A 20,267-nucleotide genomic window follows, 5' to 3' on the forward strand; every position below is an offset into this window, starting at 1 on the left:
CCTGCTCTGGGGCTGGTGTCGGGAGGGGTGTGGGGGTGGGAGAAGAAGGAACCACTGCAGGCCTCTGGGGGCAGCCCCATTTTTCCATTTCCCGTAGGGAGCCGGAGGATGCCTCAGGATTGCAGCCTGGCTCCTGCTCTGAAGGAGGTGATGGGCTGTGTACAGAGCCATCCTTGGGCTCACTTGGAGAACACTTCCTGGGTCAGGGATGAGTGAGGTGACCCTATGTTCCCCAGGGGGGTCCAGAGGCTGAGCGTGGAGAGAACGAACAAACAAGGGGGCCCAATGAGCAGCAGGAGGAAGGACAGGCACACCACCTCCTCCTGCTCTCTTGCAGCTGAATACAGAACAGGAAACAGATTCCTTTGTCCTATCCTTTGGTTTTGGGGCCTGCTGGAGGCTGACAAGGCAAATGGCTTGCCCACCCTACAGACACCAGGCCTGAACACCCTCATGCTACTGCTCATTTCCCTGCCCATTGTCTCCATCTCACCTCTGACCACTGTCCAAGGCCCAAGGAAGGGGCAACTCTGGAGGCTTCCTGGGGAGAATGAACGTGGAGGACCCACAGCAGGTCCCTAGGGAGAAGCTCAAAGGGGGATGATGGCTGGGAGGAGCTTCAGCACTCAGAGGTGTTGGGGTACATCCACTCTTTTTTCTTTCCTTTTAAAAATTTTATTGTACTTAGGGTGTAACTTTACAGAGCAAATGTGTTTTACATTTAATAGTTCGTGCAGGGTGTATCCACTCTTGGCCTAGCCCACATGAGGCTTCCTCCCTAAGTCTGACCTCCCCCTTTGGGTCACTAGCCCCTTGGGTACAGAGCTTGTCACTGAGGGGCCCTCAGCTGTCCCTTGTTGCCTTGTTCAGAGTCTCACATAGTAGGCACTCAATAATCACTTGCTGGATTGAGTTCTAGAGTCTCTGGGTGTGCAAACTGCTAATGTGCTCATTGCTAACTGAAAGGCTGGTGGTTCCCAAAGGTACCTCAGAAGAAAGGCCTGGCAATCTTCTGAAAAATCAGCCATTGAAAATACATAGAGCACAGTTCTACTCTTACACATATAGGGTTGCTATCAGTTGGAGTTGACTTGATGGCAGCTGGTAACTGGTGGATGGAGTTCAAATTGTCCACAATGCCTTCTTCCCTCTGGTCTGCCAAACAGTTTCTTCCATATTCCTATAAGAAGCCCTCCAGGACTGGCAGGAGCATTACTCAGGGCCTTCTCTCACCCCACTCAGGATGGACATGGGATGCCCACAGCTTTTCTCTCCCCTCTCGTCCCATCTCATCTCCTTTTGCCTACCAAGGGAGTCTGCCTGGAATGTGAATTCCCTTCTGATCTGGGGTCCCACTCCCCCTGGAGGTCTGAGTCTTTCCTCCCCAGGGGTGCCACCTCCAGGAAGCTCACCTTGATGATGTCCTCATTGTCAGACTCGCATTCCACTAGGGCAGAGACGTCCAGGACGAGGCCAGTCACCTCGATGGCAATGACCTTGACGGGAATGGCCACCGTGCGGCCCGTCAGTATGGCTGTGTTGATGATCTCTGTGTCCTGCAGGAAGGAGGGAGGGTGGGGCTCTGCTAAGCCAGGAGCTCAGTCCTCTGTTGTCCTGGAGCATTGCCGGCCAAGGCCATGGCTCCAGGCTTCCCTCCTCATCAGGTACACATGCCCATTCAGCCTCACACTCATGCTCTGATGGTCTGCTCACCTGAACTCCTGAGCAGCTGTCAGGATCCACTCGCCACTCTGCTGCCAGAAGGTAATCCTTTCCCAGCCCCTACCTTCTCTCAGAAATCTGCCATGCTCCTCAGGACTCACATAGTAACATCCAGCGTGTTCGCCTGGCCATTCAAGGTGCCTCAGGCTTGTCTCCTGTTCCTCTGGCCATCCTTGGTGTGCCTGGGTTGGCCCAGGCAATACTTCCAGCCTTACCACACCATTTCACTCTCTTTCTAAATCCATTGCTTCTTTGAACAAACAGCTCACATTCCCATACTACATACACCTCTGCCCATGTGATCCCTCTGCCCAGGGCACCCTCCTCATCCTCTGATGGTGCAAGCTCTTCTCCCCACTTGCCCTTCAGGGCTCAACTGCACAGTCATGTTCTCCAAGAACCTTCCCTGATCAGTCCCTTATGGTCACTTCTTCCACCTCTGCACCTCTCAACATCTGTCGTCCTTCACCCATCTGGCATCAAGTGCCACCTGTCTCTATGAGGGCATGCCTAGTACAGGGGGCACTTGGGCTACTGTTTTCATGCAGACATACATTGGTCTCCACACACACATATGCTTGCACACACATGCACAGACATATCTGCCCACTGGGCCGGTGCCCCACCCACTCACCATGGCCAGGGGCAGGATGGCTTGCACATCCCTCTGGATGACTGTCAGCTCAGTGACGGCCCGCTCCAGATCAGGCAGGGCGCCATGGCCACGGTAGTCAATGTGCCACATGATCCTCCTCTTGACTGACTGGCTGGTGAAGTTCTCCATCTCAAAGTCTAGCTGCAGGATCTCCAGGGGCCCCTGGCCCTCCCTGCCAGGGGTGGGGAAAGGAGAGCCCAGGATGAAGGGCTGGGAGCAACCCAGGAGCTCCCAATCCCCTAGCAGGGACCCCACTCCATCCCTGAGGCTTTCTCCAGGCCACACAAAGTACCTCCTTCTCAGAATCCCTTCTAGAGGCCTGGACTCCTGAGTCCCCATCAGCTAAGTCCCAGCCCTTCTGCAAGCCCCAGCTTTCTCCAGCAAGAACCCCACCCTCCCAGGTGCCTTCCCTGCAAAGATGTGAGCAGAGGCACCATTCCAGGCTCACCTGGGGGGTGGGGGTGTGCCTTGGGCCCAGGCCACATCCACAGTGGCTGTGGAGTGCTTTGCCCCAGTCAGCAGCTCTGAGGTCACGTGCCACTGGCCACTCCTTGACTTGGTTCCTAGAAGGGTCACACCCTTCTTGGCCTTCACCCTGGAGACAAAGGGGGCAGAAGAAGAGGTAGAGGTCAGGGTAGAGCCTGCCTGGTCACCACCCCTAGGCTGGGGTTGGTTGTAGGGGAAGCAAATGAACAAAGGGGCCAAGTGAATGAAGGGGCCATGAGTTCTAGACTCAGTGTTTGAGTCTAACCTGGGGAATCTGGTATCATGTAGCTGATGCCTCTGACCCCCACTGGAAATGGTAATCACTTCCACCACATCTCTGACGAGTCTCAGACTAACTTCTACTTGTGTTAGTTCCACCTTAGTGACAGGCAACTCGCTGCTTCTGCACAATGAGGCTTTCTTTCCTGTTAACTTAGCTGGAATATAACAGCCATAGGTCTTCTGGGACGAGAGAGAACTAACTCACGAAACTCCATTTTAACTGCGACAGCTCTTCAGGTCACTAGAGAGGTGAGCAGGAGCCCTAGGAGACTTCTCTCCTCCAGGCCCAAAATCTCCAGCTCCTCCAATTGTTGCTTTGCGATGGTTTCAAGTCACCTTATATCCTGGTTGGCCTCCTCTGGGTGCTTTGAACACATTATGTGTAGTGGACTGCACTAAATACAACACTTGAGCTGTGCTCTACTTAACACTGACTAAAGCAGGGTGATGAAGGAGCCCTGGGGCCACAGCGGTTAAGCACTCCACTGCTAACCTAAAGGTTGGCAGTTTGAACCCACTAGTCACCCCGTGGGAGAAAGATATGGCAGTCAGTCTACTTCCATAAAGATGGTGTTTGGAAACCCTATGGAGCAGTTCTACTCTGTCCCATAGGGTCGCTTTGAGTCAGAATTGATGGCAATGGTTTTTTTTTTTTTTTTAAAGCAGAGTGCATTCATCACCTCAATTCTATATGCTGCACTCCAATTAATGCAGCCCAAGATCTCTGATGACTGATTTAACTCATTCACATTCAAGTATTAATAACAGAATTAGATGTGACCCTTTCCAGGAATATTTGGACTTCAAGAGGGGATAATACTTACACAAGGAAGTTGGAGGATAAAGGCAGTATTACTGGTCCCGTGCATAGTGCTCTGGGGCGAGGCATTTTGGTGGGGCCTTTTCTATGTCCTCAGAATCACCCAACATAGCTCAGACCGTGGCTTCCTACTATGAAGCCATTACTGTTTTTGGCGATGGGGTATGAGTGAAGGTATTTCTGAATTCAATAACTATATCCTGCCCAGAGTATACAAAGGAAAATTGAAAATTCTTCTCCCAGCTCCAGGAATTGGGGCAAATATACCAAACACATACACATATTCCTGCTTATCCTTTAGCTCCCAGCCAAGGGGCTGCTCTCCAAGCTCCATTTCTCCCCTGTTGCCTCAGTCTCCTCAACTGTAAAATGGGAGCTTTGCATCAGCTGATGTCTCAGGGCTCTTCCCAGCCCCAGTTCTATCATCTTAGCTATTCAAGCTTGTGAAAACTGACATGCCCCCCTTTAACATATGGCAGGTGCCAAATGTGCCACGTATGAAGGCAGGGGCAGGAATTTTTGGTCCCATTACACAGATAAGAAGGCTGAGCACTGAGGTTCAATAAGCGAAATGCTTTCCTGAGGCTGCTCAAGTGCTAAATGGGGGAGCTGGGCTGAGGATGCTGGAGGGCGGGTCTGCGAGGCTCCCTACAAGGGGTCGGCATGCCTTTGAGTTTGACCCTCCCTACCTGAGCGTGAAATGCTCCACGCTGGGGCTGGCGGGAGAGGAGGAGTTGGGGGCCAGGTAGAGAAGGATGCTGAGCACTTCCCCAGGCTTGAGGGGCCGGTCGGGCAGGCGGATCATCAGGTTGCTGTCCAGCCGGTGCTCCTGCAGGGCCCTCCCGGGGGGCGGGCGGAACAGGCTGATACTCCCGATGCGCAGAAGGGGGTGCTGGGTGGGGCTCTCAGCCCGGGCCCCCGCCCCAGGTCCGGCTCCCCGGCGCGCACCCCCGCAGCCCCCGGACGCGTCGGGGGCGTGGAGGGTGTAGTAGAGTTCGGCCTGCTGGCTCTCCCCTGCCGCCTCTGGCTCCAGCCCGTCTGGAGACTTGCGGCGGGCAGTGGGGGGCGAGGCTGGGGCCGGGGGCCCGAACCAGGCCAGGGGCAGCTCAGCCCGCACCAGACAGGTGGCCAGCCCCCCGCTGAGGCGACAGGAGCTCTTGACTTCCCGGGCGTCCCGGAAGGCGTGCAGACGGACGCAGGGCAGCCGTTCTGTGATGCCGAAGTCATCCCAGTCCCGGCCGGCCACGTAGAACAGCACCTGGGCCACGGGCTGCGAGGAGGGCACGCGGGCGCGGACGATGAACGCCCGCACCTTCCAGTTGACCGTCAGACGCTCGGGGATGTCCAGGGTGCTGGATGGCTGCAGGAGCTCCCGCGCCACCACCTGGCTGGTGCTGAAGGGCCCCAGGGAGACGTTGAGGACCGGCAGCTCCTTGGTCTGGAACACCACGAATGGCTCGGAGCGCTGCAGGGAGCCGTTGGCAACCGTGGGTGGTGGGGGCCTCGCCTCCCGCAGGAAGAAGGCCAGCCGTGTGTGTGACAGGCGGTAGCTGACTGGCAGTACTGGGCTGGCCTGCGGCCCTGGCGGGCTGGGGCTGGCCGGGTGGGAGCGGCTGGAGGCTGAGGACAGAGCAGAGAGGCCCAGAGCGGTCAGAAGAGGCACCGGTGCAGAGGCCACAGTGTACCAGCCTCAGCCCCTCCCATCCTCAGCAAGGACGGTCCCCCTGGCCAAGCCAGGTCAAGGTGCCGGCTCTGTGTTCCTGCATGGGCCCCGGAGTCAGGCCTCCTGGGCTGTGAGCCTGGCCCCCCTGTTTGCTAGGGTGTTAACTACCCTGCTGTTTCCTTCCTTTTTCTCTGAAATTGGAGTAAAGCTAACATGATTGCAAGGCATTTTGAGGCTTTCACAAGGTGCTATTCCCTGGGGTCTTCATCTAGAAAAGGAGTATGAAAATCCTCACTACCTCAAAGTGCCATTGTGAGGACGTCACAGAATTATGCACAGACTGCTGACAGCAGAATGTGACCCCACGGAAGTGCAGGGGCTCACTACAACCCGGTGTGCCATGCCCTGTGCCCTGCGCTGGGCACCAAGTGTATTTAATCTTCAGAGCAATCCTTTGAGGGCTGAGCACGATCTCCATCTATTTAACCCATAGTCTGCCCATAACTTCTATTTGTAAGTGCGCATTCCTACCTCAAATACTTTTCTATGTCTCCAGAATCACCCAACATAGCTCAAACCTTGGCTTCCTACTATGAAGTTTTGTAGGGATAGGTAAGAGTGAAGGTGTTTCTGAATTCATGAACAATATCCCACTCTGTATAGAAAGGAAAATTGAAAATCTTTCTCTCAACAACAAGATTTGGGGCAGATATACCAAACACATGCACATTTCTGCTTGTCCTTTGGCTCTCATCCAAGGGGCTGCTCTCTGAGCTCTGTTTCTCCTCTGCGGCCTCAGTCTCCTGGGCTGTAAAATGGGAGCTTTGCATTGGTTGATGTCTCAGGAACCTTCCCAGCCCCAGTTCTATCATTGTAGATATCCAAGCTTGTGAAAACTGACATGTCCTCCCTTACCATGATGCCCCATCTACAGGATATGAACACAGGGGTAGGAATCCCAGGACATACTCCAATCTGGGACCTCTGACAGATTGGAGCTCTTTATTCCTGTGCCATTTGCCTCTGGATGGTGCAAGGCCCCAGGGAACAGGGAGCTCTCTTATTAGTTTCCCAAATCCAAAAGTGGACCTCCTGTTTCATCGTTCCGTCCTCTCAGCTGCCTGTCCCCACCCATGCCGGAAGCTGCCATTTCTACCAGTTCCACCTCTTGACTCTCCAGTTTGCCCTCGGTTGTCCCCTCTCCTCCATCCCGAGGCCCGTGCCTCAGATCTGCCCTCACTCCTGCTGTGATGGCAATGTAATGCCTCCTAACTGGGTTCCCCCTTCTCCACCTCACCCCCTTTGCTTGTATCCCCTTCCCCAACACAGCAGTCATTCTTTGAGACACTCACACTTCAAAACTAGTTGGAAAGTTTCAAGGAATGGGAAGAATCCAAGACGTGGGACTGAGCTCTGAGATCCAATTCCAGATCTTCCCACAGGCTCCTTGAGTCACGCTCCTCACCTTTAATATCAGGGTAATACTAATAGTGTTGCCCCAGGATGCTTTATTACTGGGACAAAGCAACAGTTGATAAATTGTGCAAACAACCCAATGCAAATGTGTGTAAGAATCTCTCCCTCTGCTTACAGAATCAAATCCACGCTCACCCTGGGCCTAAGCGTGGCATTCGAGGCCTCTGCAATGTGGTTCCAGGTTCTCCTCTCCTCAGGACTCCTCTGCCCCAGTCCCAGCCCCAGTGGAACTGGACTGTTTGCTGTACTAGCACCCGCTGAGGCAGCTCCTTTGCTCATGCAGTGCCCTCTGCATCAAATGACCTTCTTGCCCATCTCCACAGCACCAATTTGCATCTTTCTTCAAGGCCCAGCCTGAATGCCACTTCCTCCATGAAGCTCTCCAAGATGATGGGACCTCAGCTTCTCAGAATTTCTGAAGGGCTTTGCCTTCCTTTGACAGGATGGCCTGGTTCTGCCTTGTGTGGGAGTTAGGTATCGACAGGGCCTTGCATGTAGCAAATGTGATCAATACCACTGAGAGCTGGGCCTGCAGGAGGAGACTCCTGGTCTACACTAGGATGGCTACTTGCAGTTGTTGGTCAATGGTTAAGCGCTCGGTTGCTAACTGAAAGGCTGGAGGTTTGAACCCACCGGCCAGGCTGTAGGAGGAAAGACGTGGTGATCTGCTCCCGTAAACATTACAGGCTAGGAAACCCTATGGGGCAGTTCTACTCTGTCCTGCAGGGTAGGTACAAGTTGTAATTGACTCATGGCACACAACAACAACATTAAACCTAAACAATGTCAAACATTCACATCCTACTCCTTCTAAATGCAATGAAAATTCCTACTCTTGAGGCTCCAGAGTCTTTATATATATATATATATATATATATATATATATATATATATATATGTGTGTGTGTGTGTGTGTGTATAAGTTGTTGTTGTTGTTAGGTACCATCGAGTTGGACCCGACTCATAGCGACCTCTCCTTGGGTTTCTGAGGCAGTATCCCTGCGGAAGTAGATTGCCCAACCTTCCTTCTGTGGAGTGGCTGGTGGGTTTGAATCGCCAGCCTTCTGGTTAGCAGTCAAGTGCCTTAGGCATTATGCCACCAGAGCTCCCATACATGTGTGTGTGTGTGTGTGTGTGTGTGTGTGTGTATATATATATATATATATATATATAAAATTTGTGGTTTAATTTCCTCATTGAAAAATGAAGAAACTGGCAAGGGGCATGACAAAGGGCCTGTGCCCAGCTGTTCTGAGAGGGGTGGCACTTAATATCATTGCTCCTCCTTCAGGGTCCTCCTGAGTAGCTCTTAGGACCAGCTAAGGAAACCACTAGGCCTCAGTCCCTCAGAGTCCCTTTGCTATAACCACCAGTATGTCCAGCCTCTAGCAGCTAGCTGCCTGCCTGTCATTCCTGGGAGAACTCAGTTCCCAGTCCACCCTTCCCCACTAGATACTCTGAGTCTCACAAGAAATGTCAGTTAGAGATGATGGGGTTGAGGTGGGCAGCAGAGTCGAAGGCAAGATAGGGAAGAAGTTTGTAGAGATGGAGAGAGCCTTCCCAGCTGGTTCCTGGAGTTGCTACCCCACAGTGACCCAGGAGTCTCTGAGAATGTGTTCCTGCTGCCTGGGGAGATACTGGCCCCTAGGCATGCATGTGGAAGTCCAGGGTAGTGGCCTGAGCCTTGGGACACAGCAGCTACCAATTGCTTTGGAAGAAGTAGCAGAAAGCAGGCATATATGGACAAAGGTTTTCTTTTTTTTTTGGGGGGGGGGGGTTATTGAAGTTTAAGGTTCTCTCTCTGCCCTAGACTCATTGGGCAAATTGCTTCCCATCTGTGGGCCTTGATCCACCTGTAAAGTTGAGGTAGTGACATGAGTCCCACCCACCTCACAAGGATGCTGAGAGCATCTAAAAGACCAAGGGGTAGATATGTCCTGTAAACTGCAGAGTGTTCCAGTGGGATACTGCTGTGTGGGGTGTGGATGTCCAGGGCTTGTGAATCCTGGGGTGGAGAGGGGGAGGGGCCACCATCCTGTCTCTCTGGGGTTGGAGAATGGCAGCTGTGGTCAGTGAGCTGTAAGTGTTCAATATCCAGGCCCAAGATGGACAGGTGGGGGGATGTGGAAGGTCAGAACCACTGACCCTGCCCTCGCTTATTCGTCCCCAGGGGACCCCAGAGGCTGATAAGTGGCACTTACTTCCTTTTGCCTCCTTGAACCATCCCAACTTCATGCTGACCATCTGGACCCCTTCGAGGCACAGTGGGCAGCGGCTACCAAATGGGCCCTGGACTCGGAGGCAGGGCATGAGGAAGGGATTAGAGAAACATGTTTGTATCCACCCTCCACCCTGGGGTGGGGAGCTGGTCTGGCAAAACCAAGATGCTGGATCATTGAGCCATCTTTGCTGTTCCTTGACTATACCAAGAAAATAAAGTTCCTGCCACGGGGCCTTTGCATTTGCTGTCTTCTCTGCTTGGAACTTTCTTCCCTTGACATTCAGGTGGTTCTCTGTGTATGTGTCTCTCTTTCCAGTCTTTGCTAAGAGATGTCCACTACAATCATCTTACTTAGAATAACATGTTTTCACCACCTGCCCTGATCTCTCTGCATCCCCTTTCCTGTTTTATATTCTTCATAGCATACATCATCACCTAACTTTATGTTCTAGGAATGTGTGTGTTGTTCCTGCCAGTGAGAGCTTAAGCTCTGTGGGGCAGTGACATCACTTTGCTCTCTGCTATATTCTCAGTGCTGAGAACATGGCCTGGTACATAGTAGACCCTCAGTAAACTTTTGTTGAATTAATGAAATGACCTGAACAAGCTACCCAACACTGATGGGGTGCTGTGGGGGTAATGAGTTCCTCATCAATGAGGCACCCAAGAGGAGACTGGATAGCCATTACTGGAGGCGGTGGGAGTGGCATCCAGGCACTGGGCTAGGGGCAATTGACCCTTTTCAGCAACACTGCAGATAAGAAAACAGAGTTTCTGAAAGGGGAAGTAACTTGTCTTAAGAAAATAGCTAGCATTCAGAAAACTAAAACCAAACCAAACTCACTGCCATGGAGTCAATTCCAATTCACAGTGACATTATAGCATCCAGAAAGGAAGGGCAGAAAAGATGGTAAGAAAGTACAATTTCTGGATTTATGTTGTATGACATGCAGCACCCCTGCCCACCATCCCGAATCACTCTACCCTTCTGGGACCTTGATATGGTTCAGGGTGGGGTCCCTCAGAAAACAGCACTAGTCTCTGCCCTCCCATTCATTCTGGGTACTACAGGAAGTTGCTTGGCTTCTCTGGGCCTCAGTTTCCCCAGGGAAATGGGGGAAGCCCTGGACACAGTCTGTTGTGGCTGGACAGAGGGGAAAGGAGGCTGGTGGCAATGGCAAACTGGTCAACTTTTCAGAGACACTTTGTGTGAGAATGCATCTGTGTGTGTGTTAGATGTGTATGTGCACATGTGTGTGTGCTAACATGCACACTGGCCTGCATCTTGGCCCAGAGCTCTGAGCGAAGGCTGCTGGAATGAGGCTCAGCACAGAAATGGAGGGTAGGCCAGGTCCAGAGGTGGGAAGAGAGACTACAGAGGTGAGACCAGGGTGGGTGTGACAGCTGGGACCTGTCCTGCCTTGGACACACTCAACATAAAGAGGAGGTACTCACTGACCCAGGAGTGTACCCTCATGCATGCACATGCAAGCATGCACACACACACACACACACTCACATGCAGGCTGGCACCCTCAGACCACACACCAGGCTGTCCATACCTGCTCTGCAGTCTTGGTTCTGAACTCTGGCCTCACCTTGCTGTCTCACTCTGCTCTATTCTGTCCCCAGACTCCAGGATCCCAGCCTCCCACACTTCTGTTTAAGCTCAGCATGCCCCGTGGAGCCAACCCTTGTATTGCTTCCTGCTAGCAGCCTGGGCCCTGCTGTGAAGCTCCCTGTGAGGATTTCCCCATGACTGCACAGCTTAAGGCTTCAGAAATCACCAGTTTTCATTTGGGTCCAGCCTGGATCCTTCCCTTGGTGCTCACTCCTTCTAGAAGGGGCTTCTTAGGTCCTTGCTGGCTCACTATAGGGACTGGCTATTTCTGCCTCTCCAAGCCTGCTTCCCCAAGGAGCCCTGGAGGCATACTGGTTAAGTGTTGGGCTACTAACCAAAAGGCTAGTAGTTTGATTTCACCGGCTGCACCACAGGAAAAAGATGCAGCAGTCTGCTTTGTAAAGATGACAGCCTTAGAAACCCTACGGGACACTTCTACTCTCCCCTGTAGGGTTGCTCTGTGTCTGAATTGACTCAGTGGCAAAAACCTTACGAAAACCTGATGACCCCAGACTGGGGGTAGGGGGTGGGAAGACAGGCTGGGCTCATTCAGCTTCTGCACCTGGGAATAATGATGGGGAACTTCCCACCCCTCAGCTGGGCTGTGCCTGGCATGGGGCCTTCCTAACTGACCTTCCTCCCCAACCCTGGGAGGGCACAATCAAGGACAGGATGTCTGTGGATGCAGTCCACTTCACCTCCCATCCCCCAAATGCCCAGCCCCTAGGGACCCATGGGAGCTTTGTCCTGGAGGACTGTCCTCAGGACCCTGCTCAGCTCGATGACAGGCAAACTTCACCCTCCCTTTTTGTCCCTGAAATTGAGACAAAGGTGTGAATCGGTGACTGTCAGATGTAGCAGGACCCAGAGAAGACTTGTAATGTGGGATGGGTGTGAAGGTTTCCAACCTTCCATAGCCTGATCAGGTATCACCTCCTCCCTGAAGACCGCCGGATAGCTTTCACTGTTACCACACTAGGCAGACTCCCTCTCTGCTACTGTTCTGCTCTGCCCTGCCTTACCTGATCAGGAGCTTGGCCCTGGGCTGAGGGTGAGACACAAACTATCAACTGCCTGTCTCATCAGTCGCTTCTACGAATGCTCCCCCAGGGCCTCAGGACGCTAGCCTATATGCCACTTCACCTCCAACACAAGAAAGACAGACATGCTTCCATGTTTGCCCTTTCAACTAGATCAAGACAAGCAGACACTAGGGCTGAACTGGCTTTGCATGGTATAAGATGTGGCACAAGGCAGATGCTTAACACATGCCAGTTCTACTCCTTATGAAGCTGGGGGAACCTGCTCAAGCCTTGAGTCCCATCTCCAGTGGCTAGACAAAACCGCCTCCCCTTCCTTTCATCTCAAGCTGGCCCTCCGTATCTGGGAACATAGCGTGGGGACTGTGGCCGCCCCTAGGTGACCTTCTTACACTCTCTACAGGGGCAGAGGCCAGCCCCTCTACTCTTATGTAATACATAAATGAATTTGCTTGGAGCTAGGCCAGGGTGCAGACATCTCTGGCCATCTTCCTGCTTTTTATCAACATCAGATGCTTCCCGCTTCTACCTCTAATTGTCCCCAAATTAAAACTAATCACTTGCAAATCAGAAAAAAAAAAAAAAATGTCATTAGCTTTGGTGAGTTTGAGGGCTGAGGGGCTCAGTGGGGCATGCCAGCAGGGGCTGCAGGCAGGCTGGGCTGCACCAGGAGAGGGCTCTGTGTGTGCATGTGTATGTCAGTGCTTGGGGACCCTGCAACACAGTGCTCCTGAACTTGGCTGAATATAATAATCAGACAGAAGAAACAAAACAATAGCAAACAGATTCAAGGGCCTGACCCAGGCTTACACAATCAGCATTTCCATCGGAGGGACCTGGGAAACGGTTTATCCAGCTTTCCAGGTGTTGCCATCCTCACAGAAGTCTGGAAAATACAGTGCTAAACAGGGAGGGTTGGGAGATGTTGGAGGGGTTGTGATCCACAAGGTACAATGTCAGGGACACTGGTGGTCAATGACGACCAGTACTGAGAGCTTAGAACAGTGTCTAGCACCTTGTTGTTGGTGGTTGCCGTCGAGTCACCCCCGACTCATAGTGACCTCATTACACCAGAACTAAATGCTGTCCTGTCCCTTACCATTGTCACCATCACTGGCGTGCTTGACTCCACTGCTGCCTTCTAACCGAGGGTGCTCATCTTCCAGGACTACCTCAAACAATAGTCTGTTGTGATCCCTGGAGTTTTCATCGGCTAATTTTTTGGAAGTAGATCACCAGGCTTTTCTTCGTAGTCTGTCTTAGTCTGGAAGCTCTGCTGAAACCTGACCACTATGGGTGACCCTGCTGGTATTTGAAATACCAGTGGGATAGCTTCCAGCATCACCGCAACATGTAAGCCACCACAGTACAACAAACTGACAGATGGGTGGTGGGTCTAGCACATAACTCAAAAAAAAAAAAAACTCACTGCCGGCAAGTCAGTCCCAACTCATAGCAAGCCCTCCTTGGGTTTCCGAGGTGGTATCTCTACAGAAGTAGATTGCCCAGCATTCCTTCTGAGGAGTGGCTGGTGGGTTTGATCCACAAGCCTTGTGGTTAGCAGTCATGTATGTCTTTGCCAAATCAACAGATGGATGAATGAATGAAATGAGCAAACAGTTGGTAGGGAGCAAGAGCCATGATTAATGCAGGTGATAAGGGTCCCAGGAGCTATGTGGTCTATGATCAAGAGGCCAGCGATGGGCTGTGCTTCCAGTGAACCCTCCCCAACCCAGATCTCCAGAACTACAGGAGTGGTGGGTCCTGAGTCGTGGGAGCCGAGAGGGAGGAGAGACTACTCCTGGGGAAACACTTCTGGCCCAGGGGAGCTGTGGTGGAGAAAGCTGAGCAGGGGTCCAGAGAAGAGGGGCCTGAACTGGGAGGAGGGATGACTGGATTCCAGTGCTCTATTCCCAGCTGACAGGCAGATCTGACCTAGGCCAAGCAAGTTACTTCTACTTTCTGGGGCCCTATTTCCCAATCTGCAAAACAGAGTTATCAACCAATGATAGCAAACAGTAACTGTGGGAAAATGCAAGGTCTTGAGAAAGGAAACCTAAGGATACCCAGTGTTAGCAAGAGTTTTAAGAAATGGAGCATTCACAGCTCTGCAGTTGGAGGGTAAGCTGTGAGCTAGCTTTCTAGAAAGCAATTTCAAATTGTTTTAAAGGCCTTACAGCTGCTCATGCTCCTTGATCCTATAACTCCCCTTTTGGGAATCTATCCTAAAGCATATGGAGAAATCTGCTCAAAGATTTACATAGGAAGATATTCATTGCAATGCTATGCTTATTAGTAAAACATGAGAAACAACCTAAATGTCAAAAAAAAAAAAACAAAAAAAAAAACCTCACTGCTGTCAAGTCAGATCCGACTCATACTGACCCCTCCTTGGGTTTCTGAGGTGGTATCACTATGAAGTAGATTGCTCCATCTTTCTTCTGAGGAGTGGCTGGTGGGTTCAAACTGCCAGCTTTCTGGTTAGCAGTCCAAAAGCAGAGGACAAAGGAAATAAATTAGGGCAAATGTATAAGAATGGACATATGTGGCCATCATAAATCAGGTTTCTCTACTCTATGGAGATACACCCCTTGGAGAAATAGGCCACGGGGCACCAGAGGGGCAGCATTCACATGGAGGGAAAGCTGGACAGACAGGAGTGCATAACTAAGAAGGGCACAGGGATGGGGGGGTCACAGGGAAGGGAGAGGAGGAAGGTGGGTTAGGGTTGGGGATGGTAATCGGGAAGTGAAACCAAATACATGAACTATTGAATGTAAAACATTCTGCTCTGTAAATTTGCACCCAAAGCACAATAATAATAATAATAATAATAAAATCAGGTTTCTCTGAAAAATTTACTTGGGTGGGAAAATGTTCACAAAATAGTTTGAAAAGAACTAAGCAGGGTGTCAAACTGGCTCTAAGCCTGGGACCGATTTCACATAAAGAGATGATGGCACTGAGAGGAGATGCATCAAAATGCTGCTGACGGTTATCTCTGGGGGGTGGGGATCACAGGTGACTGTTATTTTTTACTTTATGTTTTTATGTATTTTCTAGTTGTCTGCCACAAACATGTATTGCTTATAAAATTAGAAAAAAAATATATAAATGTCATCAAAAATAAAGGAAAGTGTTTGAAGCTGCTCCAAGAATAATAATTATCATAAAATGGAACCAAATAAAAGACAAAGAAAGGAATAAAGAACTTGTGTGGCTCTGGAGCCACACAAACTCACATTCAAATCCCAACTCTGACATTTCCTGGCTGTGTACCTTGGCCAAGTTACTTGTCCTCTCTGAGCCTTGATTAAATGAGGCTGTAAAATGAGGATCACAGAACCTATTTTACAGAAATTAGTTCCTGGCACAGAGTAGATGCTCGGTAATCCTTCCTTTCTTCCTCCCTACCTTCTTCCTTCCTTGCCTCTCTTCCTCCCTCCCTCCCTCTCTTACTTCCTTGGTGTTTAGTTCTGTGGGATGGACGTGCAGACCTGCTTCTCTCCAGCACTTGGTGCGTTGTTTGGCTCATGGCAGGTCCTCGCCAATGTCTATTTAGTTCAGAGCTTTGAACCGGTTCTTCTCGGTTCAGTCATGGCTAATGAAGCAAAACTGCAATGGACCTGAATTTGTAAAATGCAGATGAACCAGAATGATAATCATAATGCTGCCCTGCTAGAAACTTAATCTCCCTCTCAGAAAACATGGGCAGCATGTGTGCTGCAGAGAGCAGTGGCAAACAAGGCCAGTGGCCAGAACAGGTAAGAAGGGCGGGGGACAGCCCCCAGGCAGCAGGGAGCAGCAGCAGACAGGGCTGGCAGGAACAGGTAGGGGGTAGCCCAGGAAGTGAGTGAAGCAGTTGGAGCAGCTAAGGGAGATGAACTTATCTGTTGGTTTGTCGTACTGTTGTGGCTTGCGTGTTGCTATGAGGCTGGTGGCTGTGCCAGCAGGGGTGCCCATGGTGGACCTGTTTCAAAGGAGCTTCCAGACTGAGACAAATTCAGAAGAAGGAAGAGGCCATGCCCTTCTCAAAGAATTGGCCAGTGAAAACCTTATGAATAGTAGTGAAATACTATCTGATATATTACTGGAAAATTTTATGAATTTTGAAACATTGTCTGAAACATTGTCTGATATAGTGTTGGAAGATGAGGCCCTCAAGTCAGAAGGCACTCAAAATATGACTGGGAAAGAGCTGCCTCATCAGAGTAGAGCCTACCTTAATGATATGGATAAAGTAGAGCTTTCAGGGCCTCCATTTGCTGAAGTGGCACAACTCAATATGAGAAGAAACAGGTGCAAACATCCATTGATAATTGGAACATGGAATGAATGAATCTAGAAAAATTAGAAGTTGTCAAAATGAAATAGAATGCATAAAGATTGATTCCTAGGCATTAGTGAGCTGAAATGGACTGGTTCTGGCCATTTTGAATCAGATAGTCATATGATCTACTATGCTGGGAATGACAAATTAAAGAGGAATGGTGTGGCATTCATCGTCACAAAGAATGTTTTAAAATCTATCCTGAAGTACAATACTGTCAGTGATAGAATAATATTCATATGCCTACAAGGAAAGCCAGTTAATACTACTATTATGCAAATTTACAGACCAACCACCAAAGCCAAAGATGAAGAAATTGAAGGTTTTTACCAACTTCTGCAGTCTAGAATTGACCAAACATCCAATAAAGATGTGCTGATTATCACTGGTGACTGGAATGCAAAAGTTGGAAACAAAGAATAATTACCAGTAGTTGGAAATTTGGCCTTGGAGATAGAAATAATGCTGGAGATCGCATGAAAGAATTTTGCAAGACCAACGACTTATTCATTGCAAATACCTTTTTTCAACAACACAAACAGTGGCTATACGCATGGACTTTGTGAGATGGAGTACACAGGAATCAGATTGACTACAACTGTGGAAGTGAGAATGGCCAGACTTCATCTCACCTACTTTGATCATGTGGTAGTTAAGTTTGTGTGTCAACTTGGCTGGGCTTGGTTGAATGGTTGGGCAGCTGGATGTAATATTCCCCATGAGACTGGTAATCAACTCCATGGTGAGATCTACTGTGAGCAGCTGAGTAGCTGCCTTAGGGATGTGGTCTGCTTCCTGTATATAAGGAGAAGCCTTGGGGAATGGTCTCACATGCTTGAACCCTGCATGTAGCTGTGTCATTGTTCAGCAGCCTGTCATGCTCTGCCAACCTTGGGACTTTCAATGGTCTTGAATGAATGGCCTGCTGTATGGTTTGGTAACATCGATACTGTGCCTTTTTACTTGTCAACCTTGGGCTTGTCAGCCTCAGTAGCCAGCAGCTGAGTGAAGAAAAGCCTCCAGCTTCAGTGGGCCGGGAGCAGGAGGCAGAGCTGGACCCCAAGGTTGAGGGGCTTTCACCCAGACCCTAGAGCCTGGCACTTTGAACTCAGACTTCTAGCCTCCCAAACTGTAAGAGAATAAACTCCTGTTTGTTCAAGCCATTGCATTTGTGGTATTTCTGTTAGAGTGCCACTAGGTAACCAAGACAGTCATGTTGCAAGAAGGGACCATTCCTTGGAGAAGGATATCATGCTTGGCAATGTGGAGGGACAACGAAAAAGGGGAAGGCCCTCAACGAGATGGTTTGATACAGTGGCTGCAACAATGGGCTCAGGTATAGCAAGGATCGTGGGGCTGGCACAGGACCAGGCAGTATTTTGTTCGGCTGTACATGAGATCTCTATGAGTTGGAGACGACTCGATAGCACCTAACAACAACAACAACAACAACACCTTGTAGCTGCAGACCCTATCTCTAGGACCAGTGGGGGTGATCCCCAGAGCAGGGCTGTGTCTCCCCCCTCACCTTGTAGAGCCCTTCCTCCAACCCCTGTGTCTCCGACACCAAGGGCCCCTGTGTGCCTGCAGCCTGGGCCGAGGACCTGCATATACGTAATAACTAACTCCTGGTATGTGGCCATGTTCACCGTGGGTATGAGAGCTCGGAAGCCTCCAGCGGCCCAGGGCCCCCAGATGCCTCTTCCTCCCTGGCAGGCCCTCGTAAATCCTGGAGAGGCAGCTTTCCAATAATGTCATTCACCTACCCCCATGCCTGGCTGGGAACACAGGGCTGGAATAAGTCAGCTGGGGGAGGGGCACCTCTCCTTTCTCCCAGGAGATCAGCCAGGTCATTTCCTGCCAGCTACCTGGAAACTCCCCATCTCTTACTGGAAGAGTGGAGATCCCTCCCCAGAAACTGAGGGTCAGGAAGGTCCTGGTCAGACTAGTCCTGCCATATACTAACTGTGTGATCTTGAGCAAGTTTCTTAGCCTTTCTCCACCTCCGTTTCCTCAACAGCCCTTCATTCACAGGGCTGCTTTGAGGATAAGAGACCCAGGCTCTGAGGACTGGCTGCAAAGGGCTTCAACTGTGCCTGGCAGAGTTGCTGCGATTAGCTGCCGTGAGTCACCTGGACTCATGAGGACCCCATGTGCAACAGGATCAGACCGTTGTGATCCACTGGGTTTTCACCGACTAATTTTTGGAACTAGATTGCCAGGCTTTCTTCCTAGTCTGCAAGCTCTGCTCCGCATCACAGCAACACACAAGCCTCTCCTGACATGTGAGTGATGGCTGTGCATGAGGTGCATTGACTGGGAATCAAACCTGGGCCTCTTGCACAGGAGGGGAGAATTCTACCACTGAACCAAAGTCCTGTAGCACAGGGTCAACCCTCTTTAAATGCTAGCTGTTGTTTCAGTGTTGTTATTGTCTTTCCTGAATGGGTCAACACTCATCACACAGCTTTTTGAGTCAGGGCTTGGACTTCCTTAGAGAGTGAGTGGCTGACTCCTCTTCCTCCATCTGTAGGAACCCAAGCCCTTATTGTCTTGTGTTTTGACTGGCTGTTGTCTCCCCTGATGCTAATGGCAGGGGCCATGTTGCTTTCTCTGTCCCTGGCACTCAGTACAGAGTTTTGCACATGGGCTGTGCTGAATAAAGGGTTGTAGAATGAATACATGAATAATGATTGGTGAGGTAGTGCTTGCTAACACACACACACACACACAGAGTCTACATTTGCCTTCCCATTGCAGGCAACACTGCCCACCCCCATCCTGGGACACCCATCCTAAACTGGCCACTCCTTTTGCTCCCTCAGGCTGAAACCCTTCTCGCCACCAGACCAGGGGGTGCCGATCCATTGTGACACTCTCATCTTCGAGAATAAGGGAGGAAATCAGAGAGACTCAGGCAGAGAAACGGAGGGAGGGAGGAGTAAGGATTGATTCAATGAAAGAATGGACCAAGCTCAGCAACTGAGATGCTAGAATGGCTTCTGAGAGCCCTGAGGCACCAGAAGGGCAGGCAGACATGAGAACTAAGAAGCGCTGCCTGGACAGCCCCTGACTAGAACTGGCCATCTAGTCCAGCTCCCGGGAAAACTGAGGCCTGGTGGGGGGTGGAACTCGCTCCAAGTACACAGCAGGGCAGTATCAGAGATCAGCTGGAAACTCAGGCCTCTTGTTGCCCAGGTGCCGGCTCATCCCAGGGCACCTTCCCACCAGCCTCTAGAGCTTTACCACCAGAGAAGTGATCCCAAGGGAGACCAAAGCAAGGTTTCCTGGTCCTGGGAGACTGGCAGGGTCCCTCCTTCCTCCTCCAGCCTCTGCTCCCATGGGAGCCTGTAAGCTCCACAGGGCACTAGGTGGGGAGTATCCCAGCCCTAGCAAGAGAAAGGGGGGGGGGGTAGCCTGAAATGGAATCCTGTGGACCTCCTGGGGCAGAGACCACAGAATGTATAATTCAGGATGGTGTCACTGGCAGGAGGTGGGTGCCCTCAAGGGTCATGGAAGCAGAGTTCTTGGGGGGAAAAGTCTAGGTAAAAAAAAAAAAAAGGTCTAGGTGTCTTCTGTGGGGCAGCCCAGGCCCTTCTCAATGCACTGGGGCCTCCATAGTGCCTTTGTGGGTTATGAGTATGCCTGTGTTGGTTAGTCTGTCCATATCTGTCTGTGATCCCAGGCTTAGGATAGAGGCTCCAATAGGCTTGTGAAGACAAGGAGGCTTTGTGTTTCCGGCTGAGCAACTTTCACCCCCAGAAGCAGCTCTTTTATTCCAGAAAATCTGGAGGGACTCCATTTTCACCCCTGTCCCCAGCAACAACTGCAGGGCAAGCCCTTGGGCCTAGACCTCAGTCTGCCAGGCTGTAATGGGCTCTGATGTGAGGGCCCTGGTAGGTGGGCAAAGGGCTGGGTATGGGGCTCAGTGGGGGAAGAATAGGGGTCTGA

General features: G+C 50.9%; 1 protein-coding gene across 1 annotated transcript in view; it reads right to left on the minus strand.

Moving 5' to 3' along the window:
• TMEM132E (transmembrane protein 132E) overlaps nt 1-20,267 on the minus strand; it is an 85,846-nt gene that overhangs the window by 6,284 nt on the left and 59,295 nt on the right. Inside the window, exons 5-8 of the mRNA XM_042780478.1 lie at nt 4,655-5,654; nt 2,826-2,972; nt 2,357-2,549; nt 1,413-1,556 (exon numbers count right to left, since the gene is read on the minus strand). Of these exons, the coding sequence (XP_042636412.1) occupies nt 1,413-1,556; nt 2,357-2,549; nt 2,826-2,972; nt 4,655-5,654 (1,484 nt within the window). The remainder of the gene's footprint in view (nt 1-1,412; nt 1,557-2,356; nt 2,550-2,825; nt 2,973-4,654; nt 5,655-20,267) is intronic.

Source organism: Orycteropus afer, unplaced genomic scaffold, assembly GCF_000298275.1.
Source record: "Orycteropus afer afer isolate SDZICR_OR568_19922 unplaced genomic scaffold, OryAfe1.0 scaffold00042, whole genome shotgun sequence".
NCBI classification, from domain to species: domain Eukaryota; kingdom Metazoa; phylum Chordata; class Mammalia; order Tubulidentata; family Orycteropodidae; genus Orycteropus; species Orycteropus afer.